Here is a 27,713-nt window from a genome sequence, read left to right on the forward strand (position 1 = left end):
GGCTTCCCTGTTTAATAGCTGAGTGCCCCTAAGCAACTTGCTTAACTGCTCTGTGCCTCGGTCCGCTCTCAGTAAAATGAGAATACTAATGGTCTGTCCTCCTAGAGTTCTGGAAAGGATTTTTTAAAATAATACTAGAATACTGGGGCGCCTGGGTGGCTCAGTGGGTTAAAACCTCTGCCTTCGGCTCAGGTCATGATCCCAGGATCCTGGGATTGAGCCCCACATCGGGCTCTTTGCTCAAGAAGGGAGCCTGCTTCCTCCTCTCTCTGCCTACTTGTGATCTCTGTCTATCAAATAAATAAATAAAATCTTAAAAAAAAAAAAAAACTAGAATACTTAGAGTAGTGTGTGGCCAGTAGTAGGAGCTCAATAAATGCCCATTGACATTATTAATATAATTACTTTTGCCACTCCTTCTGTTACTATCACTGCACATCTTAGAGATTGTGAGTTTACAAGAAAGAAAATGCCAGGCTCTGTTAGTGGGGCCAGTTGGTACTATTTGGTGGGGCGTCACTGTGGACCTTTAACATTCCTGTCAAATGGGGACTTACATACGGTCACAGAGGTCCAAGGACCCATCATTAGACTCACATCTTTAACTGTGTCTCTAGCAGACCAAGGCCTGTTGTACCATAAGTAATCATATTTTTTTAGAACTCTTGTAATAATTCTCATGGGTTTTTTTTTTTTTTTCTGTTTTAAAAGATTAATTTGGGGCATCTGGGTGGCTCAGTGGGTTAAGCCTCTGCCTCGGCTCAGGTCATGATCCCAGGGTCCTGGAATCGATCCCCGCATCGGGTTCTCTGCTCAGCAGGGAGCTTGCTTCCTCCTCTCTCTCTGCCTGCCTCTCTGCCTACTTCTGGTCTCTGTCTGTTGGGTAAGTAGATAGAGTCTTAAGAAAAATAAATAAATAAATAAAAGCATTAATTTGTGAAGTGTTAAACATTTAAAATATAGTATACTACAATTTTTGTATCACTGTTTTGGCAATATTATACAAGTTTGTATCACCCTCCACCCGTACGCAGTGTGTCGTGCATATAGCAGACATACAGATGTTTGCTCAGTACCCTTGTGCCAGATAAGGCACGCAAAAATACCTTCTTTGAGAACAGGATGCCAACCGCAACACCATTTATTATCAGAAGCGTCATTACCAAGAACAGAATTACTAGAAGACTAGATGAGGAGGTTAACACCACTTTTTTGATGTCCTCTGTATACCGTAATCTGAATGTGCTATTCATTTTACTTTGTACAACAATCCCATGACAGATTAGGAAACTGAGGCACCAGAGCCTCAAGGACTTGCCTAGAGGAGTAGGAATTTGAACTCAGGTCCTCAGTAGAGTTATAAGTAACGATAGTTCCATTCAGCATCTCAAGGGCTTATTGGGAATCATTTGTTTCCCATATTTTTCTAAAATAATCATTCTAAAAATAATTGCTTAATCCCTAAAACACCAATAGTTGACATAGGCCCATCATCGGAGGGAGAAATATGATGCCAAGGTATTGCACAGGTCCAAAGCATGCTTAACATTACTATAAGAATAATAAACATTATTGGTCATTTATTAATATGTCAACTCCTCTTCTCAGCCTTTTGTATGTCTTTATTACCAGAAAAACATTTGCTATTTCAAGGTCATTGTGATGAAGATGACCTGCTATATTTCAAAGACCTGAACTCCAGCCCCAGCCCTGACATCCAGTTTTCTCATGAGAGGGATCATCAGGATAGAACATCCCTCGTCCCTCGCCTGCCACGAAGGCTTGTTGCAGCATTGTGGGGACCGGGGCGGGGGAGACAACAAGCATCTAGTAAAAGCCTTCTGTATGAGGAAAAGTTCTACACAAGCTTCAGAGACACTCTTGTTTTATTTTCATTATGGAGAGACCACAGAAGTAAACCCCACTATAAGGAAGGAAACTAATGTTTCCATTCCCATGTCCCTCTGGCCCCTCATTGCATTCCAAGTGAGGTTTCTGGAACTCCTATCCATTAACAATGCAAACTCCTGAACCCCCCTCTAGACCTCGGTGACCAAATAAACAATGTCCTGTGCCACTTCTGCCAAATGTGACTTCCCAAAACAATTGAGAGTTGCTGTTATCAGGCTCACATGACGTCAGTTGGCTTACAGTAATAGACTAAAAATCAAAATTGAAAAGCCACGGTATAAGATAGAAAGTAGGAAATATTTCATTCCTATGGCTATACATTAAAAGAAAACACACACACACACACACACACACACACACACACAAATTTTCAGTATTAGAAGTAAAGCCCCTGACAAGGCGATCATTTGCTAACACATTAGAAAAAGACTCTTCTTTCCCACTTCAGAAGACATAAGGTTTTTGGTGGGGGCGGTGCTGTTGGAGGAAAGGAATGTGAGTGTCGGGGTCCAGGCTGCCCCAGTCCAGCCACAAGCTGACTTCTACTGCAATTTACCCACAGCAGATTCACCCGGTGATAAATCCAAGCATCATATAGCCTGTCTACACATTTCAATTAAGAGCCTTGAGAACAGAGGTCATCCCAAGGTATGAATAACGGTTCTGGAGATTCTGACAGCAGTGACATTTCACAGAAAGAAATGCCCAGGCACACAGCCCCGAGCTCGACATCTGACACCATGCATTGTGGGCAGCATTCAAGTGCTAACCCTTACATGCTCAGTTTCCTTCTGTTGCATGCATTTTTTTTAGAATAGTTAGTGTTTCTTTATAGTCAGATCTACCTAGTTTTTGCCTGCTAATAACTTCCTGGCCATCAAGAGGTCCACGCCAGGGTTATTTAAATACCTGAAAGGAACAATTAAACCCACTGTTGAAATAGTAGTCTAGTGGGAGATATACGGTTACTTCCCTCAGTAACACACGCCTCTACACTTGAGTCAGGTGAAGGCGGTCTCTGTAGAAACTTCCGGATGTGCTGGTAGTAAACATAGGCTGTGGAGGCAGGCAGTGAGGGAGGACCGGGAGATGCACTCGAAATCCTGAAATGCCGTGTTTGGAAGAGCTGACCCTGGAGCCGGAGACCGCAGAGTGTCCAGAGAATGCCGACCACCCTCGCCACCCGTGGGACACCTGCAGGATAACCTGCACCCACTAGAATGCCTGGATGGTTCAAAAAGGCGTGGTATGGGCTGGCATCTTTACTCAGCTTTTCCTCCTTTATCCTGATCGTTGTTGCCCTGGCCGCGCCCCACTGGCTGAGTGGGAAAATCCTTTGTCAGACTGGAGTGGACCTGGTCAACGCCACCGACCCAGAGCTGGTCAAGTTCATTGGGGATATTTACTACGGGCTCTTCCAAGGATGTAAAGTGCGACAGTGCGGGCTCGGGGGCCGCCAGTCCCAATTCACGAGTGAGTATATTTGGGGCACACAAGCTGTTTTAGGACACTTTATTTTTTTAATTTGTAAGAGTGCTTATGTCTAGCTGTGGAATTTGACTTCTGCCTCAACTTAAGGCACGTTGACATTCCTGTTCAGCACCAAGAACATTTCTTTCTTTCCTGCAGAAGCTTATAGAAACATTAAAAATGGGGATTTGTATACTTTTGTAGTTCACCTCTATTAGAAATAACTATTAAAATATTGAACGTTTACGAGTATCAGACATTCTGCTAAATGTTTTACATGGCTTCTCTCTCTTAAGCCTTAAAACAAATTTATGAAGAAGGAATTATTAACGTTTCCATTTTGTAGAGGACTACACTGAGACTTGGAGAGGTTATATAACTTGCTTGAGGTCCCCCAGCCAGGAAACAGCAGAGCCAGACGTCGGACACTTGCCACGTGACTGGGATGTTCTCAGCCAGCCCAGCACGCTTCCACTTCTATTTATATAAAACCTCCACAGTCTGAGAACAGGCAAAGAGGCTGTGTGCCGGGGCTCTGGAATCACACTACTTGGGTTGAGAGCCCAAGTTGGGTGATCCCTGAAGGGGAGCCCTGGGGCAAGACACTGACTGCCCTCCACGACTGTGAGTAGTCAGGGTCATCTGCTGACATCCAGGCTGACCTTAGAGCTGCTCTGGGTGTAAATAGAGCAGAAATCCAAGCCCAGTTTTACAAAGGGTCTTCTGGGAATTAAAAAACAAAGCAAAAAAGTCAATATTCTGCAAGTTTTTAGAATCAACTAGAACGCTCAAGAGAACAGTGTCCTACACAAACATAATCCATCAACATAATGCAATGCAAGGGGATAAGGACTTATACTCATTTGATTTCTACATTTCAGAATTGTAGTTTTTAGAATCCTGCCCAGGGTTAAGTATCTTATTAAATACTTAAAGATAGGGGCACCTGAGTGGCTCAATGGGTTAAAGCCTCTCCCTTCCGCTCAGGTCATGATCCCAGGATCCTGGTATCCAGTCCTGTGTTGGGCTCTCTGCTCAGCAGGAAGCCTGCTTCCCTCTCTCTCTCGCTCTCTGCCTACTTGTGATCTCTCTCTCTCTGTCAAATAAATAAATAAAATATTTTATAAAAAATACATAAAGACAGAAAGCTAAAGCCATTAACAAATATAATAATATGAGCTAGCATCACTTATATTCATAAAAGAAATTCATATTTGTTATGGATATTCAGGAAAAAAATCTCTGGGAATATTTATATTTATCCAGCAATTAAATTGGACCAAGGGTATTGGAAAAATAGTTCCACTAAAAACATTACACACACCCACACACGGAAAACACATATACATAAAGAATTAAAAATTAAGGTCATCAAAAGGAGACCATGACAATGATATACACTAGGTGATTCTGCATTGGGTCTGTTTGCTTTAAAAGATATCACTTGGTGAGAAAATTGGTGGAACTTGAATGGAGTGTCATGATTAAGTGGCCGTCGTGTGCTAGCATTAACTCAGTGATTTGGGGACTATGGTTCTGTAAGGCAATCTCTTTCTTAACGAAATAGACCCTAACGTACTCAGGGCTGCAGAGACAATTTACCTGCAGTAGTTCAGGAGAAAAAAACCAAATTCCTTTGTACCATTCTTACAATTTTGGGAAGCTTGGGATTCTTTCAAAACCACACACACACACACACACACACACACTCACACACAAAACTGAAGGAGAGAAGACACAATTTTTAAATAGTCATCATTAATGGAAATGAAAGAACCTCATGAAGGAAGTTCTCAAGTTTGAACAAGGGAGTGACAATTAAAAGCAGCATGATTCCAGAGACTGTAGTCAGACAGTGCTTAGGGAATATAATAAAAATAGCCCCTGGTAATTATATAACATGATGTATCATGTAACCATGATAACTGCCTTCTTACATACTAGATAATTTATGTGTTATGTTTATTATTTATTATCTGTCTCCACCCCTTTAGTATATAGTGCCATAAGAACAAGGATCTTGTCTTATTCATTGATGATCTCAAGCCCCAAGAAGAATGCTTCAAAACACTGGCACTCAAAAACATTGGTCTAATGAATAACAATAAGTACTTTTTTAAAAAGGTTTTATTTTTTTATTTGACAGAGAGAGAGATCACAAGTAGGCAGAGAGGCAGGCAGGGGGGTGGGGGCAGCAGGCTCCCCACTGAGGAGAGAACCTGATGCGTGGCTCAATGCAGGGCTCAATTCGGGGCTTGATCCCAGGACCCTGAGATTATGACCTGAGCCAAAGGCAGAGGCTTAACCCACAGAGTCACCCAGGCACCCCAACAATAAAGTACTTTTAAATTCATCTGTTCTGAATGTTCCCCTGCAAGACACCAAACTTGTGACCCATGCTACACTAATCCTCCACAACCCTGCCAGTCAGGAGAAAACTCAAGCTCAGAGAGGTTAAGCAACTTGCTGAAGGTCACAGAGCCCTCAGTGCTAGAGCCAGACCCCAACCCAGGTTAGTCTGATGCCAGACTTCTTAATTTCCACCATGTTGCTCCTTCTGGAATTTGTGACCGGTGACTTTCCCAAAGCTAGGCATCTCCCCAGTAGTCCTTACTGTTCTCCTAGAATCCAGCAAAGGGTCGTGGGGAAGTGGTGGGTGAATGGGGATTCCTAGGGGTGTGAGGTTCCAGGGTGGACAGATCCCACTGGAAATGACTGAGTGGTTACCCCAACAATCATAGGGTATATTAGTTCCCCGGAGCTTCCGTAACAAAGTACTATGACAAACTAGGTGACTTAAACAGTAGAAATGTATTCTCATAGTTCTGGAGGCTAGAATTCAGAAATCAGCTTGTGGACAGAGCCATGCTCCCTCTGGAACCTATGGGAGAAGGAGCCTTCCCTGCCTCTTCCAGCTCCTGGTAGCCCCGAGGGTCCTTGGCTTGTGGCCATGTCATCCAGTCTTCACATGGCATCCTCCCCGTGTCTCTTCACATGGTCTTCCCTCCACGTGTCTGTGTGTCCAAATTTCCCCTTTTATCAGGACACCAATCACATTGGATTAGGGCCCATCTTAACAACTTCATCTTAATTAGCTCTTAAATACCCTATTTCCAAATAAGGTCAGATTCTGAAATGCTGGAGATTAGGACTTCAACCTTTCTTTTTTGTGGGGGATGACAGGGAGAGCACAGTTCAATGGAGAATAGAGGATATGAGGCGGCAGTTGGTAGGTCTAGCATAATTTAGGAATCCCCAAGCACAAATACCATTTCTGGAGAAGGAGCTGAGGCAGATACCAGCTTTGCAGTAGAAGGAGCCCCGAGGAGGATAGACAAAGACTGAACCCTTCCACAGCAGTGCTGATTAAACCCCTGCCATCCCAGCTCACAAGAATGTAAACTCCCTCTGCCAGAAGCCAGAGCAAAGGAGCACTTTCTGTTTGTCCACTGGAGGAACTCAATAAATGTCCCTTTCCCTCCTCCTCTTTCCCAGAGGAAAACAGCCCCCTGGGGGCTCATCTAACATGGTCTGCTCTCTGCAGCACCAGAATTGTGTGAGACTCATAAAAGACGTTTTAGTACCAGCTCTGAGTAGGATAACGTTCAAGAACGTTTAGTTTTCCCAGCTGCCCTGGGGTGTCCCAGAGGAGGGAATATAAACTTCCATTCACAGCACCTTGGGTTTGATTCTCTCTGAAAACGTTCTCTGGAGCCGAGCTATGCTGTGTTGGCTGGTTTTGCACTGTTGCAGGTCAAGGACAGACTTGAGTCTATCACAACATTCACTCATGCAGGGCTGAACATTTGAAAAGAAAAAAAAAAAATCTAAGGGACATTAAGAAAGGAGAGAAGCCATGGTTAAAGAGAAATCTTGCAAGAAAAATTCCTTGGAAAGACGCTCAGGGTAAAGTTTCTGATGCCCACAAGATAACCACATGGAGATAAATGCAAATGGAAATACAGAACTGGAAAGAAAGATAGATTAGAACTAGGATGTAAATGTGGAGTGTCTGGAAACTTCTCAGTGGAAAGAATTTTGAAGGGAGAAGGACCAATATTTAGTTCTCAAACTTGGGAGGCACCAAACTTCTGTGACTACAGGGAGGCAGGGGAGCCAGCAAAGAGCCAGAGGGGAACGGGGTTCAGGGGAGTGAGGTGGAACCAGGAAAGCTTCGAGTCCTGGCTCCCCAGAAGGGACAAGAAGGGGCTGATCATGACATCAAAGGATGAAGCCGGGAGTTCAAACTCACAAAGTGGACCCTGATTTGACCAGGAGGTGCTCAGTAGAAACCCTGAAGTAGCTGCAGAAGAAGGGGTATGCTCGGGCTTTCTTTAGCTTCCATCATTTTAAACTCTTCAGTGTGATTACTGGAAACAGCGATCTAAACTCTATATATCATATGGATCCAGGATTATAATCTCATATAGAATTCAGAGTCACCTTGCCCAAAGATAAGGGACTTAATGCCCAAACCTAGGTGGAAATTGGTTTCATAAAATCTACCTTACATCCTTGTCACAAGCATTGAATGACATAATGATGTAAAGGGTTTGGCACTTGACATGGCTGTGCTCAGCAAAAGTTGGTAACTCTCAGTTCATATGCAGTTATTGCTACCCCATTATACTGATGAGCAAACTGAGGCTCTGCGGAGTCCTGTGACTTTTCGTAAGTCAGAGAGTAACAACAGAACTGCAACAGCCCCAGCCGCCATCTTGAGAACTCAGTCTTTCCCAGGCAGTATCTGCCATACCGTATCATTCACTTCTCATGGCTACTGTGTCATGAGCAATACAGAGGAAACAGGTACAAATTAAGATCTCACTAAATTATCCTGCCACATGAATATGGAAAATTAATATTCTAATAGGGTATGGTGCACATGAAAAGTAAGTGTCCATCATACATGGGGAAAAATGACTACCTTGCCAAGGGATCCAAGGTGATGCTCCTAGCTTCCTATCAATGCTTATTAAGTGCTATTATTATTCCCATGTGTTTCACTTGATCCACTCAACAATCTGGTAAGATGGGTAAGGGAGGCAGGGTTCAGAGGATTCTATTTTATACTTGTGGCAAATGAGCGAAACTGCGATTTGAACCCAGATCTTTGGATGCCAGGTCTAGGCTTCACTCTGCTATGCCCTTCTACACTCTTCACAGGTGTACCTGAATCCTCTTGTACCTGTCTGATTTAATGAAAGCAACTCTCTGACCCAGATTAAATCCTTTCAGTTGGCCCTCTTTGACTGACTCTCTTGCCCACCTCCTTTGCTAAAGAGCCACCAGCTAGGGCTTGTGTGCATTAGCTCACACCAGATCCCAGGGCTAGCCAGGGCATATTCAGATTTTGCATCCACTGCAAGAAAGAGAGGATTATTGGCCAAATGAGAAGTGGCAAATCTGGTGTCCATGTGTTCATCTCAAGAAGTCTCCTGCTTGGGCGCCTGGGTGGCTCAGTGGGTTAAGCCGCTGCCTTCGGCTCAGGTCATGATCTCAGGGTCCTGGGATCGAGTCCCACATCGGACTCTCTGCTCAGCAGGGGGCCTGCTTGCCTGCTTCCCTTCCTCTCTCTCTGCCTGCCTCTCTGCCTATTTGTGATCTCTCTGTCAAATAAATAAATAAAATCTTTAAAAAAAAAAAAGAAGAAGAAGAAGAAGTCTCCTGCTTCTTGAAAACCCAGACCTTGCTGCCTTGCCCTCTCTCCACTCTAGTAAAGCCTTGGAGTAAGCAAGCCTGGACTGTATACACTTGAGCCCAGCTCTGCCACTGAAATATTGGCTGTGTCTTCTCTTTCCAGTCTTCCCACACCTGGTGAAGGAACTCAATGCAGGCCTCCATGTGACAATTCTGCTGCTCCTCTTCTTGGCCTTGGCCCTGGCTCTGGTCAGCATGGGCTTTGCCATTCTCAACATGATCCAGGTTCCATATAGGGCAGTCAATGGCCCTGGGGGCATCTGCCTATGGAACGTCCTTGCAGGTAAGGAAGAGAAGGGAGAGGGAGAGAAATTCATGTCCACTGCCACCACCAGGATGAGTTCCAAGTAGGTAGGTGGAAGGTGTGCAGGAATTAGAACGCCCACCTCAGTCTTTACTTCCCTATTCTATAACCTTACTCATGGGCATGAATGTCCTCTTTACTGAAAGTTGCAGAATCTCTGTCACAGTAAAGAGCCAAATTGGTGGCTTGCATGAGTGGCTGAGGACTTGGAGCAAAGAGGAGAGGTGGGAGTAAGATGAGAGGAGAGAAGAGCGCTGGGGGTGGAAGGGGGAAGAGAGGGCACTGTGGGAAGGGGAAGAGGTGAGCCCACAGCTGTGAGGGTGGGGGGGAGCCTTCCAAATGACAGAAGATGAGGCACCTGGCCTCTTTACATTTGAAGCTCACAACCTCCTTATGAGGCAGGATCGAAGATCCTGAAGCTCAGAGAAGTTAAAAGCCTTACCCAAGGCCACACAACAATAGGTAGCAGAGGTGGGATTCCAACCAATGTACAACTAAGTCTAAGCCCTTTGTCTTTCCTTTAATCGTGGTATCAATTATAACCATCATGACCTATTTTTCAAGACAAAAAACAAAAGTGTCTGTTGATTTGGGATTATACTTTACATACATATAGATATATGTATATCTATATCTATATATTTATGCATAATATATTATATTATAATATCTTATATAATATGCATATTTAATTCATGTTTAGCATTTAGTTATGCACGTAAAAAGCCATATGCAAAAAAATAACAAGATTCCCAGAAATGAAGTTGTTTCCAAAAACCTCAGTCAAATGGTTAACCATCATGATGGCAATAACCTATCCCTATCTTTGCCTTATACAGAGTGACCAAAAAGTGTACAAAGAGATCATGTTGTTTTACCAGGTATAGTAATGTAATGTCAGTAGATCAGTTACTGTGTATTTTCCTGCATTTGCAGACCACAACCATCCTATAGAATTACTTATATACATGGCTGGCCCCTTCCAGACTGCAGGTGTCTTGGCTCCACCCACATGAACCCTCCTAGTGGCTGACATGTAAAAAGTGCTTAGTCCTACGATTAAATAAACGCTCCTTTCTGTCAAGTTACTGCTTCAGAGAGATGGCGCTCTCAATCACTATTGATGAGAATATTTTAAAAAGGCAGTTCAACAAAACTGTAGTGTTAAAAGTGTTAAAAGGCATAAAAATAATATATATTTTTTAAAGATTGCAGAAGGAGGGGCAGAGAGGGGGTGGGGAGAGTAGCAGACTTCCCCCTGAGCGTGAAGCTTGAGGCAGGTCTTTTTCCCATGACCTGGATGGAGATCCCCGCCTCAGCTGAACCAAGAGTGGGGCTCAACCAACTGAGCCACACATGCACCCCCAAAATATGAATATTTTTTAATTAAACTAATCCAAATAGGGATTTATGCTAAGGAAATAACTGGAAAAGAGTACAGAGATGTATATAAAAAGGTGTTCATTGCAGCACTTTATAGTAACAAAATTTAGATGCAATCTAGATATCCAGAAATAAAGTCATACTCAATTAAACTTAATTAAATTGGGGCGCCTGGTTGGCTCAGTGTGTTAAGCCGCTGCCTTCGGCTCAGGTCATGATCTCAGGGTCCTGGGATCGAGTCCCGCATCGGGTTCTCTGCTCGGCAGGGAGCCTGCTTCCCTCTCTCTCTCTCTCTGCCTGCCTCTCCATCTACTTGTGATTTCTCTCTGTCAAATAAATAAATAAAATCTTTAAAAAAAAAAACTTAATTAAATTGGTTAGGTGTGTTCCTTTTAGAACATATTATGCACCAGTTTAAAGTGGTGCTATAACAGAATACTTAACAATATAGAAAAATGTTCAAGTAAAGGGGAAAAAAAAGAGCATTACAAAGTAAAAGTTTCAGAATACAATTTTGTTAAAGAGGAAGAAATGTAAAGAAACACATTAAAATGTTCAAAGTATTTATACCCAGCTTTTAGGATAAAAGTGAATTTGTATTTTCATCTTTGTGACTTTCTCTGGTGTCCAAATTTCCTTTAACAAAGACATAATAATCTAAGCAAAAAGCGTGATAAATGTGTTTTTAAAATATTAATTAAAACCAACCAGTAGAAAAGCAAAAAGGAAGAGAGAGAGAACTGCCAGAACACGGAGGTTGGAAGCAACAGGTAGGAAAGTGAGTGAAGTTTGGAACCGTTCCAGATCCCCCTATCTGCTTCCTCTCCTCTTTCTCTTACCTCCTCTTCTTATCCTTAAGATAAGGGAATGATTAGGGGCGCCTGGGTGGCTCAGTGGGTTAAGCCGCTGCCTTCGGCTGGGGTCATGATCTCAGGGTCCTGGAATCAAGCCCCGCATCGGGCTTTCTGCTCAGCAGGGAGCCTGCTTCCCTCCTCTCTCTCTGCCTGCCTCTCTGCCTACTTGTGATCTCTCTCTGTCGAATAAATAAATAAAATCTTTTTTAAAAAAAAGATAAGGGAATGATTAAAGGGTGGTTAAGGATGATTAAAGACTTCTCACCTTGGAGTCCGGAGGTAGATCCCCATGGTGGGGGTAAAGTTTGCTTGAGGAAAAAAAAAAAAAAATTGTTGTGTCACCCTAAGAATTTTTCAACCCAAAGCAAACGTGTCGCATGTGGTACAGAAGTGCCTTCTTGCAGAAGGCCAGTACAGCTGTACCAAGGAGCGCTGAATGAGGGTGACGTTTTGGGTTGCAGGTGGAGTCGTGGCATTGGCCATCACCAGCTTCATGGCCGCCGTCGAGTTTCACGACCTCACCGAGCGCATCGCCAACTTCCAGGAGAGGCTCTTCCGCTTCGTGGTGGTGGAGGAACGGTACGAAGAGTCCTTTTGGATCTGTGTGGCCAGTGCCTCCGCCCACGCTGCGAACTTGGTAGTGGTGGCCATCAGTCAAATTCCGCTCCCGGAGATTAAGACCAAAATCGAAGAGGCCACGGTCACGGCTGAGGATATCCTGTATTGATCGTCCCCTGCGGCTCACACCTTTTCCTGAGTCAGTTCTGCAGTGGGACCCGGCACCACATTTTGCGCGCAGGCTTTGCAGTCCAGAGCGCCCCTGTTTTGGAAGTTAAGAAGGAGAAAGTGGAGAGAGGCAGGGCGGTGCCTGGACCAGAAAAGAAAGCTTTCCCATACTCCCGGCATCTCTGCCCTTCCCTCTCACTGACCTTGGAGTTAGAGACTCTGCTATTTGCCAGCTGTGTGGACACTGGACAATTCACTTAATTCCTGCTTCTCACTTTCCTCATCTGTAAAATGGAGGTAATAAGACATCGCAAGGTTGTGATGAGGTTTAAATGGGCAATATGTTGCCAACCTTTGAATCAATATATGTATCTGGGATTAGAGTCTTCTACAGATATAAGGTAATGAACACTCCAATAAATGTCTATAGACCCCTGTTCTGTTCCACAAAATATGAGGGGTGGAAGTAAAGAGGCATATGGTAACACCCCTTCCCTCCAGAAACATTTAATCCTTCCACATGACAGGCATCAGATAGCAACAATAACACTAAGAATGAAAAATAATTTCTTCTCTTTTTTTTTTTTTAGTGGTTACTATATACTGGACACTGATCTAAGAGTCCTATATATATGGGGTCTTCACTATAAATTCAGATTGTTGGTACTTTATTTCCACCTTATAGATAAGAAACTAATGTATCCAGAGATCAGTTAACTTGCTGAGGTCCAGAATTCAGTTGAGGAAGTCTAAAACCAAACTGTATACTTGCAACCACTTTGCTAATCGGCTGTTGGATGGATGTTCAAGCAGGTGGAATGCAATGTGATAAATGTTATGACAGTAGGTGCATGAAGGACTGAGGGAAGGAATTCATTCTCCTGCATGGGATGTGGTACTAAAGGAAGTATCACAGAGCTGACATTTGATCAGAACTTCGAAAGATGAGTAGAGTTTTTCCAGTGGGGAAGGAAGCAGGTTTGGAGAAGGGCATTTCGGGATGAGTCAGCAATGGGGGGGGGTGGGGGAGGACAAGCGATGGAATTACACAGCGGGCCTAGAGACATGCGAACACCCAGACTGATTAGAATGTTGTTCTAATTCACCAGTTAGATAAACCCAGTTGCTTTGTGTTGGGTTTCCCTTCAGCAGTACAATGATGGTGAATTATATGTGCCAACTCGGCCAGGCCACTGTACCCAGATATTTGGTCAAACACTATTCTAGACGATTCTGTGAAGGTATTTTTTGGACAGGATTAACGTGTCAATCAGTAGACTTTGAGTAGGAGAGATAGCCCTCCAAGATGTGGGTGGGTCTCACCCAATCTGTTGAAAGCCTTAGGAAAAAGACTGACCTCCCTCAAGGGACTGGGAATTCTGCCAGCAAGCTGCCAGGGGACTCAAACTGCAGTTCTACTTGGATTGGAGATCCAATCCCAAGCCTGCCACCCCAGCCTGGACTTGCCAGTCTCCACAGTCATGTGAACCAATTAAAAAAAAAAAAAAAAATCTCATCGCTTCTCGGCCTTTTGGCTAAATCAAGTGTAAACAAAAAATTCTCTGGGGCGCCTGGGTGGCTCATTTGGTTAAGCATCTGCCTTTGGCTCAGGTCATGACCCCAGGGTCCTGGGATCGAGATCGCCATGGGGCTCCTCGCTCGGCCTCTGCTCCTCCAACTGCTCATGCTCTCTCTCTCTCTCTCTCTCATAGATAAAATAAAATCTTTTTTAAAATTTCTCTTTCCCTCTGCCTGTCTGTCTCTCTCAATTTGCGCACATACACATACACACACACACACATCCTGTTGATTCTATTTGTCTGGAGAATCCTTGCTCATACAGGTACAAAACTCCATTAACTCACTTTCCTACAATGCCAGCTGAGGTGACTCCTTTGTCAGGTCTCCTGGCTTCATGCCAAGTAAAAGTCATCTCATTCCCTAAATTCGCTCCATCAAAAATGACACCCGACTTTGCTTAATGCTAAGCTTCTGGAGGCTTCCATGGCATCTCTCTGTTCTAATTGCTCATGATTCCCTGCTGGCCCATCTGTCCCTTCCAGCCTTCTATCCCCATCCCACACACAGAGGCAGTACTGTTTACCAGACTGATGTCACTCATCAAATATGCAGATGGCACAGGGCTAGAAGGGGTGGTTAACGTGATAGGAGATGGATCCAAGAGATAGTGCCAGAGTGCGGTGCTGAGTTGAAAACAAGCAGAAATATCCATGTCCTATTAAATTTACCATAAAGTCCTCCTGACAGTTGAAAAATAAATCATACAGAAGACTGGCAAGTTTATTTAGATAACCATCTGAGTCTTGGTACATTTATTCATTCAGTGAGTACTGAAATTGATCTAGGGGCTGGGAGTAGAGAAGAGAACAGACAGACAAAAATCCCTGTGATTCACACTGGACTAACAACATTAGTCCAGCCACAGCCTTCAACGTGATCACTGCTTCAAGGGTGTGCAGACTGCCGCACACGGGCAGAGGAAATTCACTTTTGCCTCTAACAGTGGAATGACCTCATCAAGACGCTAACCTGGACCAAGATAGTGGGTTCCAGGGAGTCCAACTGCAGGCTTTTGTGAATTTTCCTGGAAACTGAGTCCAGAGCTTTCAAGAGCTTCAGAAGCATCTATAACACCTTGAAAGTTTTAAACCGTGACCACGAGGTAACACCGAACCTGGTAAAAACACAGCATCATGTTCCATGAGGTCCTAGGGACCCTCCTCCACTCCTCTTATGAAGTAAGTAAGGTGATTCATAGGCTCTTATTCCCCCTCCTCCAAATTGCAGACTTGAGTGTTTCCCTGTTGCTAATGACAGTCTAAATAGGAAATAAACTCCTACTTTAAAAATTAAGTGTCTGATGTTCAAAGTCACCAAAATGGGCTGTAAGTGTTTCACTTGTGTGAATGGAAAAAATCTCAGGCCCAGAGCCCATCGAAATGGTTATGTTTTCCCCACACCTAGAAGAAAGTCACCAAACTCACTTCGTGCCTAATGCTTCAAGTCACCCTCGGTAGCAGCTGGGGGTCAAACAGGGGAAAGAGGTTAATGTGCCTTAGGTGAGGCCCAGCCCTTTCAAGGTCTCCATTCCTCAAGTACAAAATGAGAAATTCCAAACTACATGACAATGACCACCATCTAGCGTGGGCCAGGCACCCTCCATACTTTCTTCCTCCTTCTGAAAATTATTCAAAATAAGCATCTCTGTCTTTGTTTTACAGATGAGCAATTTTAGGTCAAGAGAACTGAAGTATTTTGCTCAGGCCACCCTATTAGTAAGTGATGGAGAAAGGAGTCAACCCCCATCTACGTAATGCCAAGGCCATTGGTTTCCCTGCTGCACCGTGACTACCTTTCTTGAAAGACCTCTAAGGCTCCTTCCCAGGGCTTCTGCATGTGGCTGTGAGGGTTACCCCTTGCCCAAGAGGTAGCTCTTCTAATCTAGCCCATGGCCCCCTGGCTTGCAATGGCCTGCAACTTCAGGAAAGTTCCCACCCAGAGGGGGTGTCTTCTAATGCTCACCGAAGTATCTGATGGGCTCCCAGGACCCACTCCTTCTAGGCTAGCAGTCCAGGCGAAGTCAAACTGGTAATCATAACATTATTCTGTAACATGGGTTAGAGTGTGGTTAATTCTCATATGTCCTTTAAAGGTAGCTAACATATGCACACACTGATATATTATTACTGATCACTGGGGAGATCAAAGCCATTGCAACTGAGCTAATTTCAAAGAAGTAATAATTCATTATCAGCAAAACAAAGCGCTACTTCACGTTCACTCTGTGACATTTGGGTAATACGTGATGTCTCAGACCATTTGGGCTGCGATAACAAATTATCATCAACTGGCTTACACGACAGAAATGGATTTCTCATGGTTCTGGGGCTAAAATTGACAATCAAAGTGCTGGCAGATCTGGTAGCTGGTGAGAGCCTGTGTCCTGGCCTGCAGGGGGCAAAGCCTGTGTCCTGGCCTGCAGGGGGCCAGCAGAGAGAGGGACACAGAGACCCCTGTTCCTTCGTATAAGGACACTAACGTCATTCATCAGGGCTCCATGCTCATGGCCCAAACCACCCAAAGTCCCCACTCTTAAATACATCACATTGGGGGTTAGGATTTCAACATATGGATTTGGGGAGAACACAAACACTCAGGCCATAAAACGGGATTTTCATTAATGAAAACATACCAATAAAGCATACAATTAATCAAAGACTTTTGGATAGCAAGAACCCTTCCATGTCAAATCAGAACAGGGTTATGTTACAAACATACCCCTCTCTCTTTCAAGAAAAATAGGATACCCTGTGAAAAGGGAATTAAACAGTTCTTCACACTTCCAAAGAATGTAATGAGCTTGCAATTCCACTGGGGTGGGGGGATTTAAGTATTTTCTAAATCGTAAGGTTGCTGTGCAGTAATTGGTGATCAGTGAGAACTAATGTATGCTGTAGCAAAAGTTTCTAACATAATCCAAAATGACAATTGTATTAGTCTCCTATTGCTACTGAAGCAAATTGCCACGAGCTTGGTGGTTGATAACAACATGCATTTATTATCTGAAGAGTTTTGGAGGCCAGGCTACCTGGGTGGCTCAGTTGGTTAAATATCTGCCTTTGGCTCAGGTCATGGTCCTGGGGTCCTGGGATTGAGTCCCGCATTGGGCTCCCTGCTCAGTGGGGAGTCTGTTGCTCCCCCTGCTTGTGTGCTTTCGCTCTCTCTCTCTCATAAATAAATTTTAAAATCTTAAAAAAAAAAAAAAAAGTTTCGGAGGCCATGAATCCTCAGTGGGCTTTCCTGGGGTAAGTAAAGCTATTGGCTGACTTTCTTCTGGAGGCTCTAGGGGAGAATGTGTTTTCCTGCTTTTCCATCTTCTAGAGGCTGCCTGCATTCCTTGGCTCCTGGCTCTTTCCAGCAATGATGTCCCTCCAACCTCTGCTTCTATCACACAGGTGATGATTCTGTTGACTCTGACCCTCGTGCCTCCCTCTTATTATAAGGATCTTTGTGACTCCATTGGGTCCACCCAGTAACCTGGGACATCTTTGGGGGACATTTTTCTGCATACCAGAGCAATGTTACTCAAACCAGAATTTCTTGATCTCACAATATTCCTGAAAAAAATAAAAAATAAATAAATAAATGAGGTGTAGATATAAAACAAATGAGTGGTCTTCTGTGTGGCTCAGTGGATTAAGCCTCTGCCTTCTGCTCAGGTCATGATCTCAGGGTCCTGGGGTCAAGCCCCGCATCAGGCTCTCTGCTCCATGCCTGCCTCTCTGGCTACTTGTGATCTCTCTTTCTGTCAAATAAATAAAATCTTTTCAAAAATGAGCAAAATATTGTGTTATTATTAGTCAACAGTACTAGACTGGCATCATAATTTAGAAAATTCTTGCTGAAAGCGCAGTGCTCACCTCCATCACCCACATGGAGTTCAGATACTTATACAATCCATGGGGTACATCTTTGGAAGTCACGGGGGGACAGAAGGAGACTAGATAAGGCACAGAGTATCTCAAAAGTAAACCATGATCTCAAGATACGATGCTGGAAACAGCCACTCAGAGAAGTTCCTTAGCCCATTTTACTTTTTTAAAAAGATTTTCCTTTTTTATTTGAGAGAGAGAGAGCGAGAGAGCATGAGCAGGGGGAGTGGCAGAGAGAGAGGGAGAAGCAGACTCCCCACTGAGCAGGGATTTCGGTCCCAGGACCCTGAGGACCTGTGCCGATTTGAGATGAATTTCGATATGTGAAAGATTTCTTCTTTTCCCTCCCCGCCTTCCCCTCCTCTTCTTGCAGCTCCTCCCCCTTCTGCCCCCTTCCTCCTCCTCTTTCTCCTTTTGAGTTTTGGTTGTTAAACTAAGTGGAGCATCATAAGAAACCTATGTAATTATGACATATGCAAAATTCTTCGCAAATAAATTAGGTTTCACACTCTCCTTTGCTCCTATAATTTTATTTTCTCTTCTACCACAATGTCAACAAATGAGAGTCCCCACCTGTCAGGAATACCATTTGATCCCTACTGAGCATATGCCACAGGCCAGGCTTCGTGTAGAACTCACCACCCGTCTCATCTCAGTTTAGCCTCCCCAGAGCCCTGAGAAGTACTTACTCTAATTACCGGTTTTAAAATCAGAAATCTAGTTTTCTCATTTGTAAAATAACCAGCTTGCATAAGATAGTCTCCAATGTTTCTTCCCACTCTAAAATGTTATTTTTAATGGGAAGTAATATGTTCAGATTTATCACAAATGGAGCACTTATTCCATTCCAGGCCCTAAGTTCAGAATTTTCATTTGGACTATTGGACACAGGTGACGAGATGCCACACGTATACATTTTGACAATTCCAACCTCCAGTTCATCTACATTTTGAATATATATGCATTTCTGTTATATTCATAGGTTGAATTCTTAGTTAAATAAGACAAATTTATACAGGGCATGTGACGATTTGTTTTACTGTTTTTTTGTTTTGGAAAAAATAATAAGCAACAATGACAAACAACTTTGCAACCACAGTGATTTTTCTTTTGTCATTTGGGGAAGAGTCAATTGGATGTAATGTATTCCTTTCCTTGTTTAACAATTCTCTCAAGATTTGAAAAGTAGGTCAAAAAGTGTCCATTCTCCTATGGAGAAGGAGATGCTTATGTGAAGCCAGTGGACCCTCTCGGTATGGCTCAAGAGAACAGTGAGCCAATTGGTAGGGAAATCCTATTGTCCTGCTGATAGTCACCCCGGATATCCCCAGCTAGAGCACCCACACGAGAGACAGCTCACTATATACCCACTATTTAATAATTATATTGCCAGGGTGATTTCTGTCATCAGCAAAAATTACTAAAAGTTTTACTTTGGTTTTAAAAAGCAATGTTTTGGGCGCCTGGGTGGCTCAGTGGGTTAAGCCATTGCCTTCGGCTCAGGTCATGATCTCAGGGTCCTGAGATTAAGTCCCGCATCGGGCTCTCTGCTCAGCAGGGAGCCTGCTTCCCTCTCTCTCTCTCTGCCTGCCTCTCTGCCTACTTGTGATCTCTCTCTATCAAATAAATAAATAAAATCTTAAAAAAAAAAAAAAAAGCAATGTTTCTTATGGTGAGCAGCGAGGAGAGCCATTTTTTTAAAAAAGCTTTTATTTATTTATTTGACAGACAGAGATCACAAGTAGGCAGAGAGGCAGGCAGAGAAAGAGGGAAGCAGGCTCCCCACTGAGCAGAGAGCCCAATGCGGAGCTTGATCCTAGGACTCTGGAGCCACGGTAGAGGCTAAACCACTGAGTCACCCAGGCACCCCAAGGAGAGCCATTTTAAAAGCCCAGTTTTAGGCGTGCCTGGCTAGCTCAGTCATTAGAGCGTGGGACTCTTGATCTCTGGTTGTGAGTTTGAGCCTCATATTGGGTATAATGATCACTAAAATATATAAATAAGTACACACACACACACACACACACACACACAACTTGATGGATTCTACTGTAGTAGATTCTTACACTGGAAAAAAAATCCTAGAAAATCCATAAGTTGATCACTTTTTCATGTTTTGTAAGGGTGCCTTTTTTTCTTTTCTTTTTTTTTTTTTTTAATTTAGGATTTTATCTAACTATTTGACAGAGTAAAAGAAAGTGAGAGACCACAAGCAGGGTGAGCAGCAGAGGGAGAGGGAGAAGCAGACTCCCTGCTGAGCAGGGAGCCAGACGTGGGGCTTGATCCCAGGAGCCCCGGATCATGTCCTGAGTCAAATTGCTCAACTGACTGAACCACCCAGGCCCCCATGGGTGCCTTTTTTAAAAGACTCTCATCTATAAGGCTTCATCTCTGTCAGACATCACTATAGCAAATATTAACAAGTTACTTAGAACTTGTAAAATTATGACAAAAACACTATTTTTTAACTGAGAAAACAGAGTGGGAATGCATTACTTTTTCAAGTTTCCTTTATGTATCAAGTTTCGTATCAGTCCATGTAAATTACAATACCATAGTAAAATAGGAATTATTACACTTGTTAAAGTTATACATTCAGAGAATCAGTTCTTCTTTAAGTTGAAGCCCAGCTTACAAATCTCATTATTCTATTTATAAGGCTAGCACATCTTAATAGTCACTTTCAAAAGGCTTTTTTGATTCCTTGGTCCCAGTTACAAATGAAATTAAATAAACATCTTGAAATAACCTGTATATATTTATTCAATTTCTTTTCTAAGCACTCCAATTAACTAACAAAATTTAATAATCCTTCTAATAAATTAAATTTAAGATACCGTGAACCTACATTTTTATAAATGTTCTAATGCTGTGTATAAATGGAGTATCAACTAGAATTGCAATTGTTTTATGTAGTCTACCTCCTCTTAATCACCACCAATATGTAAAATAGTAAATATGCACAGATTTTAAACTGAAAATATCAATACTTCAATTTTTATGTCTTCTAGATATTTTTACACTTATTTTGAAGCCTAGTTAAGGCAAGAAGCTTACTCACCAAGAAAATAATTATACCATATCTCAAATTTTCAGGAATTGCTTACCCACATATTTAAGGAATTAATTCTCAGAAGGCTTGAGGTCACATTATGATCCTTAGTCTTGCCTCAAATACCACCTCCTAAATGATCAGTACTGGAAGCTGTCTTCCACCTCCCCAGTGGCTGCTCTTCCTTACCCTGCTCTAAGTGTTCTTTTTACTTAATTTTAACATCCCACATCATTGGTATGTACATTACATTTGTGTTTATTGTCTGTCTTCTCCCTTGAGAATGTCGTCTCCATTAGGATAGAGATCTAAGTTTTTCGTTTACTGATGTATCTCAAGCACCCAGAACTGTTCCTAAATTATACAGAAAACAAACTTTTTATATACACAAAAAAACCTTAAAATACACAAATAAAATTTTTTAAAGTGTCCCCTTTCCTCTCTCAACCCCACTTCCAAAGGTGACCATTCATACATCTCTATACATTTTCTTATATTCTTTCATAAGTATACATCCACTTTTTTTGCTTACACAATGGATTATTTGTATACATATTGTTCTGTAATTTGGAACACATATTCATAATCAAGCCACTTTCCTCTGAAAAAAAACAGACAACATAACTCTTCTTTTTATAAAGAGAAAAATCATATGTGACAAAAAAGTCTGCCGCTTACTTTTTTTTTTTTTAAGATTTTATTTATTTATTTGACGAACAGAGATCACAAGTAGGCAGAGAGGCAGGCAGAGAGAGGGGGAAGCAGGCTCCCTGCATAGCAGAGAGCCCGATGTGGGGCTCAATCCCAGGACCCTAAGATCATGACCTGAGCTGAAGGTAGAGGCTTAACCCACTGAGCCACCCAGGCACCCCTGTCACTTGCTTTTTAAGTCAATCATTTTGACTGCAGGAATTCAGGAAAGGGAAAGGCACATATAAGTAGTAGTTAATAAAGTTTCTTGGGAAAGTGACTGGAACTGACGTAAATGTGTTTCACCCTGGCCGAGAGGATGCATGGCCAAGAGAGACACAAGCAAGCAGGGCATCCAGGACAAATGGACTGGGTGTGTTCTGTGGATGGTGGGTGGATGGGCTGGGCAGAGCAGAAGGCTGTATATTAGCAAGTAAGTTTCTAATATTCACTATCTTGCAGAAAATATATCCTACATGCCAGGCCATACACTAAGCACTTGATGAGATTTACCTGTGTTATCACATTTAATCCCCAAGGCAATTTTTTAGCTTTTTTTAAAAAAAGATTTTATTTATTTATTTGACAGATGGAGATCACAAGTAGGCAGAGAGGCAGGTGGCGGGGGCGGGGGGAAGCAGGTTCCCTGCTGAGCAGAGAGCCTGATGTGGGGCTCAATCCCAGGACCCTGAGATCATGACCTGAGCCAAAGGCAGAGGCTTTAACCAACTGAGCCACCCAGGCACCCCCAGATGTGAACACTTTACTGCATTTGCTTTATCATATTCTCTCTCTCTCCTCTCTTCACCTCTTTCTTCTTCTGTGTGTGTGAAAGTGTGTGCATGTATGCAGGTGTGTGCACATTAGTGTGTGTATATGTGTGAGTACTGTGTGTACACACTTGTGTGCCTATGTATGTGTGTAGGTGTGTGTATGTGGGTGTGCGCAATTTGTGTGCATTCTGTGTGTGCATGTGCATATATGTGCAAATGTGTGTGTGTGCACTATGTGTGTGCAGGTGTGTGCACACTGTGTGTGCACATGTGTGTACTCAAGGTGTATACATGCTATGTGTGCATGCATGTAGGTGTGCAAATGTGTGGGTGCATGCATGTGGGCGTGCACTGTGTGTGCATGTACACTTGTGTGCGCAAGTGTATGTGTGCAAAAACTTTCACTGAAGCATTTGAGAGTAAGCTGCAGACACCTTACTCCTTACCTCTAAATATTTTAGTGTGTGTATTTCCTTTAAAAATATTTTTTAGGGCACCTGGGTGGCTCAGTGGGTTGGGCCGCTGCCTTCAGCGTGGGTCATGATCTCAGGGTCCTGGGATCGAGTCCCGCATCGGGCTCTCTGCTCAGCAGGGAGCCTGCTTCCCTCTCTCTCTCTCTGCCTGCCTCTCTGCCTACTTGTGATCTCTCTCCGTCAAATAAATAAATAAAATATTTTTTAAATATATTTTTTAAAGGCATTCTCTTAGATAACCACAGTTCAATGATCAAAATCAGGACATTAACATTGACACAGTTCTGTTATCGCATCTACAGATCTTATTCCAATTTTGCAACAGTCCCCTTTATGTCCTTTATAGTTTATTTTTTGCTTTTTAAAAAAGATTTATTTATATATTTGAGAGAGAGAGAGTGAGCAGAGGGAGGGGGAGAGGGAGGGAGAATCCTCAAGCAGACACCCCACTGAGCACAGAGCCCAACATGGAGCTTTATCCCAGGACTCTGAGATCATGACCTCAGCTGCTTAACTGACCAAGTCCCTCAGGTGCCCCTGTAGTTTGTTTCCTTTTTAACATGATGCAGAATCCAGGCTGTACTTGGTATCACATCTCCTTAGTCTCCTTTAAACTTGAACAATCCCTCAGTCTTTTTTGTCTTTTATAACCTTGACCTGTGCTGAAGAACACAGGACATTTACTTTGTAGACGCCCCCTCAATTTGGGTTTTATTAGATTTATTTGGGCATTCTCAGCAGGAATCACCTCTGACATGATGTTGGGACCATCTCAGTATATCCTATAGGAGCATTTGATATCTTTTTTTCCTATTACTGGTGGTATTTACTTTGATTACTTGGGGAGTGGTACTATCAGATTTCTCCACTGTGGTTACTCTCTTCCCCATTCAGATTAGTCAGTATCCTCTTGAGAGATATTTTGAGACCATGTAACCAGGTTTACATTTCCCCTCAAATTCTTATCCACTAATTTTAGCATCTGTTGATGTTTCCTGCCTAAATCAATTGTTATTTTGATGGTTACCAAATGGCTCTTTTCCTAATTCCATTACTCTTACAAATGATGTAAGATGTAACCTGCATTGTGTACTCATTACAAATATAACATGTATTTGTTGGCATTTTACTGCAAGGTAGAATCTACATATTCATTCATTCATTCATATATTTTTATCAGTATGGACTCACAGATTCCTATTTTACTCTATGGCTTATTATCCATTCCTATTTCATTATTTATTTTGATGCTCGAATTGTCCCAGATGTGACCCATGAGAGTGCCTTCCGGTACCTCCTTTTGACATGTCCACCCTTCTCTGAGCTCTTACTTACCTGTGGCAGAGCAAGTCCCATTCGGGATTAGGGACTACTGCTCACCCACTCTGGAGGACCAACGAGTATGAGAACTGTCCTTGCCCACCTCATCCTTGACAAAGCAACAGAGGAAAGAAAGAAGATGGCATCCATTAGGAAACCAAACACCACGTCATTGTCATAAGTGCTTAAATGTCAAGTACTCAATGAAAAAATTATTGAACTTAACTTTGATTATGAAGTTTATCGGAAACACCTTCTCTGGGATTTTCTTTTAATAAAAATTCATTATCACTGGTGAATGGGATGCATCCTTGCCAGATTTTCACTATGAGTGACCATAAATTGTGCATTGTTTGTGGAAAAGATAATGTAATGAATTATATCATGATGTAAAAAGACCATTAAAAAAAAAAAAGAAGCCTTTTATCCCAAAACACCAACATTTTTAGCACTTGCATTAAGGATTCATTTATATGCCATGAATTGCAGTCACTTACAGTTCAAAAAATTAATGAAGTCTATGATTCAATGGTTTTCAGAGTGTTTACAGAATTGTACAAACATCACCACAACTTTAAAACATTTTCATGGCCCTGAATGGAGACCATGTATCCTAGCATTCCTCTCCCTCTCTTCCAAGCCCAGTGTAGGCAACCACTAATGTACTTTCTGTCTTATGGGTTTGCTTATTCTGAAACATTTCCTATAAATGGGTTTATACAATATGGGGTTTTTGTGACTGGGCTCTTCCAATCACTCTGATTTCTTGGTTCATCTATATTATAGCATAATGTCCCAACACTAACTTTTGTATGTCATCATTGTGTCTCTCATCCCAAATAGAATACAGCAGGTACTTATTTTCCTTCCCTTTTCTTCACATAAAAACATCAAGCTTATTTTTTTATCTCCACACAATTTTGTTCTTTATAACTTTTTTTTTTAAGATTTATTTATTTATTTATTTGACAGAGAGAAATCACAAGTAGTCGGAAAGGCAGGCAGAGAGAGAGAGAGAGGGAAGCAGGCTCCCTGCTGAGCAGAGAGCCCGATGCAGGACTCGATCTCAGGACCCTGAGATCATGACCTGAGCCGAAGGCAATGGCTTAACCCACTGAGCCACCCAGGCGCCCATGTTCTTTATAACTTTTAATGGCTATTGAATTTCATGACATTCCCCTGCAGTAGAAATTTCCAGGTCTGAGATTTCAGACAATCCCATCAGATCCTATAATCCTTTACTCATAGCATCATTAAAGATGAATCTGTTTACGAAAACTGAGTCAAAGGATAGCATGTAACAATGATCATTTTAATACTCAATTGTTCCCTCTGCAGCTAAATGAAGGTTTTATCCTAGGGAACCTGTGACACCATCTCAAGGGCTGACCAGCCACACAGTGACATCCTCTTCTGGGCTTCTCCCCAGGAGACATGGAAGTCATTGCCATTGTTCCTCAACTAAGGGCCATTGTGACAAAATGCAAAAAATGAAGCTTTCCGGAACATCTTCATTATCACATTAACACTTCTTTCTCATGCCTGTTTATAAACAAATGTACTTTGGCTTTTTTCAAATTTTTTATTAGGGAAATTTTCTAATCTATTTAAAAGCAGAGACACTACTATAATGCAGTCCTCTTTCCCAGCTTCAACAATGATCAACCCCTGGCTAATCTTGTTTCATCTGTACCTTCACCTCCACTCTCCCACCTCCAATGACAAAAGCTTCTCACTAAAGATATTTTCCAATATTTACTTGGAATGCCCCTTCCCTGTCCTCCCATAGATATGATTATTTTAACTTTATGTTCAGTAGGTATTTGGGGAGAATTACTATGTGCCCAGCACTGGGTGCTGAGGCTACAAGGATGAATAGGACATTGTTTGGGCAGTTTACAGACCAGGAAGGAAAAACACAAACATCCCATTTGATTATAACATGAGGTTGGGGGCTGGGCAAAGTTGGTTCCTGACACAGCTTCCCACAGGCAGTGGTAGGATTTGGAAATAAAATCATTAATAGTAACCACATGCCGGCATGAGGGTAAGTTTTCCAATAGTTACTGGTATGGAAGATCTCATATTATTTTAAGGCTAGACATGGTTGACCTTTATGATGAGCTTGGGGTTGGCTAAAATGTGAAAACAGGGCCACTTCTCTGATGGAACCCTTGAGCAGATGTGTTGGTGCGATTCACAACCTAGAAAACCCGGAGCACTGAAAGTCAGTGTGATTGCCCTTCTTTTCCCCATCACCACAAAGCTCCCAAGGCAAAGAGACATGGGCCCCAAGGTCACCTGGAATGGGGATAGAAACAGGGTAGGTAAAAGGAAACGTAATTGAGTATCTCCATAAATCACCAGCCTCAAAGGTCGGAGCCAAAGTTAAAATGTATATAACACAAAACTACCTAGACAGCCAGCCATAAATGGGAAGAAGATGGTTTATCTACGGACAATTGTGAAGAAGCTTTCCTGCCCATGGGCTCACGCAGGCTGCCTGGTCAGGGGCAGCTGATACCTTCCAAAGTGCAGGGGACAGCTTGTTGATGCACTGAGTTTCTAAAGTCAGAGTCAGATCATTATTTCCTTGACAAACTGTTCAAACAGTAAGTGATCTTGTTCTACCCACATTCAGTCCCTCATAATGCCCCAAGATGCACTCATACACATAGGTCGTTCTGGGAGCCAGAGTTGTGATTGGCCCATAGAACCAGAAAAGGGCCCCATTTGTTTACTATCAGTTTTGAAGAATAGAGAAAAGGTAGGCAGGTGAAGAAAAAGGTTGAAGAATGAGGATGTAAATAAAAACAAAGGCATTGAGCCCTGAAACAGCATAGCCTTTTCACAAGGCATCAATGAGGGTCAACTGCAGGACAAGAAGCATGAAAAGAAGGAGGCAGGTGCAAAAGGTGGGCTGGTTCCCAGAGCTCTTCCTTCAGCCTGTGAAGGGACATGTGCTTGATCAAAGGATTAGAAGCAGGGAGATGGCATGATCAGACACAATCAGACTTGTGTATTAGAAAGATCCCTGTAGATAGTAAATTGAGGCAGAAGATCCAGGAGGAAACATGTTGCAAAGTTAAGGGCAGAAGGAGGCAGACTTCAACTAGTTCAGAAAGATTTAAGATTGTTATGAACTAAATTGCAGCACCCCCAAATTTCTTATATTGAAGTCCTGATCTCCAGGACCTCAGGATATAACTGTATATGGAGATGGACCTTTAAAGCAGTAATTACATTAAAATGAGGTCATTAGGGTAGGCCTTAATCCAGGGTAGGCCTCATTATAGGAAGAGATTAGGACATACATTAGCATCTTGTGAAAATACAGGGAGAAGACAACCAAGCCCAGGGGAGAGGCCTCAGAAGGAAACCAACTCTATAACACCTTTGAAATGCCAATTGAATATTACCCCCACCTTAAAAGACCACCAGAGACATGAGTCAAAGCCAATCAGCAAGGGTCGTTTATTGCAGGTTGAACCTGGACCTCTGCGGTGCTCGTTGCCGATAACACCGAGAGGTCCAGAGCTGGGTCGGTGCAGGATTTTTATAGACAGATACAAACAAGTTTCGGGTGGGGCTGAGCTGATTGATT

General features: G+C 42.6%; 1 protein-coding gene across 1 annotated transcript; it reads left to right on the forward strand.

Annotated features, from left to right (window-relative positions):
- The first annotated feature begins 2,911 nt into the window (after window positions 1–2,911).
- Window positions 2,912–15,222, forward strand: CLRN2 (clarin 2). Its single transcript, XM_004773406.3, has 3 exons — window positions 2,912–3,384; window positions 9,185–9,364; window positions 12,084–15,222. The coding sequence occupies exons 1-3, from the start codon at window positions 3,132–3,134 to the stop codon at window positions 12,347–12,349; spliced, it is 699 nt and encodes a 232-aa protein (XP_004773463.2). The 5' UTR covers window positions 2,912–3,131; the 3' UTR covers window positions 12,350–15,222.
- Window positions 15,223–27,713: the final 12,491 nt, after the last annotated feature.

This window comes from Mustela putorius, unplaced genomic scaffold (genome assembly GCF_011764305.1).
Source record: "Mustela putorius furo isolate JIRA1106 unplaced genomic scaffold, ASM1176430v1.1 tig00000083_pilon_pilon_pilon, whole genome shotgun sequence".
Lineage (NCBI taxonomy): Eukaryota > Metazoa > Chordata > Mammalia > Carnivora > Mustelidae > Mustela > Mustela putorius.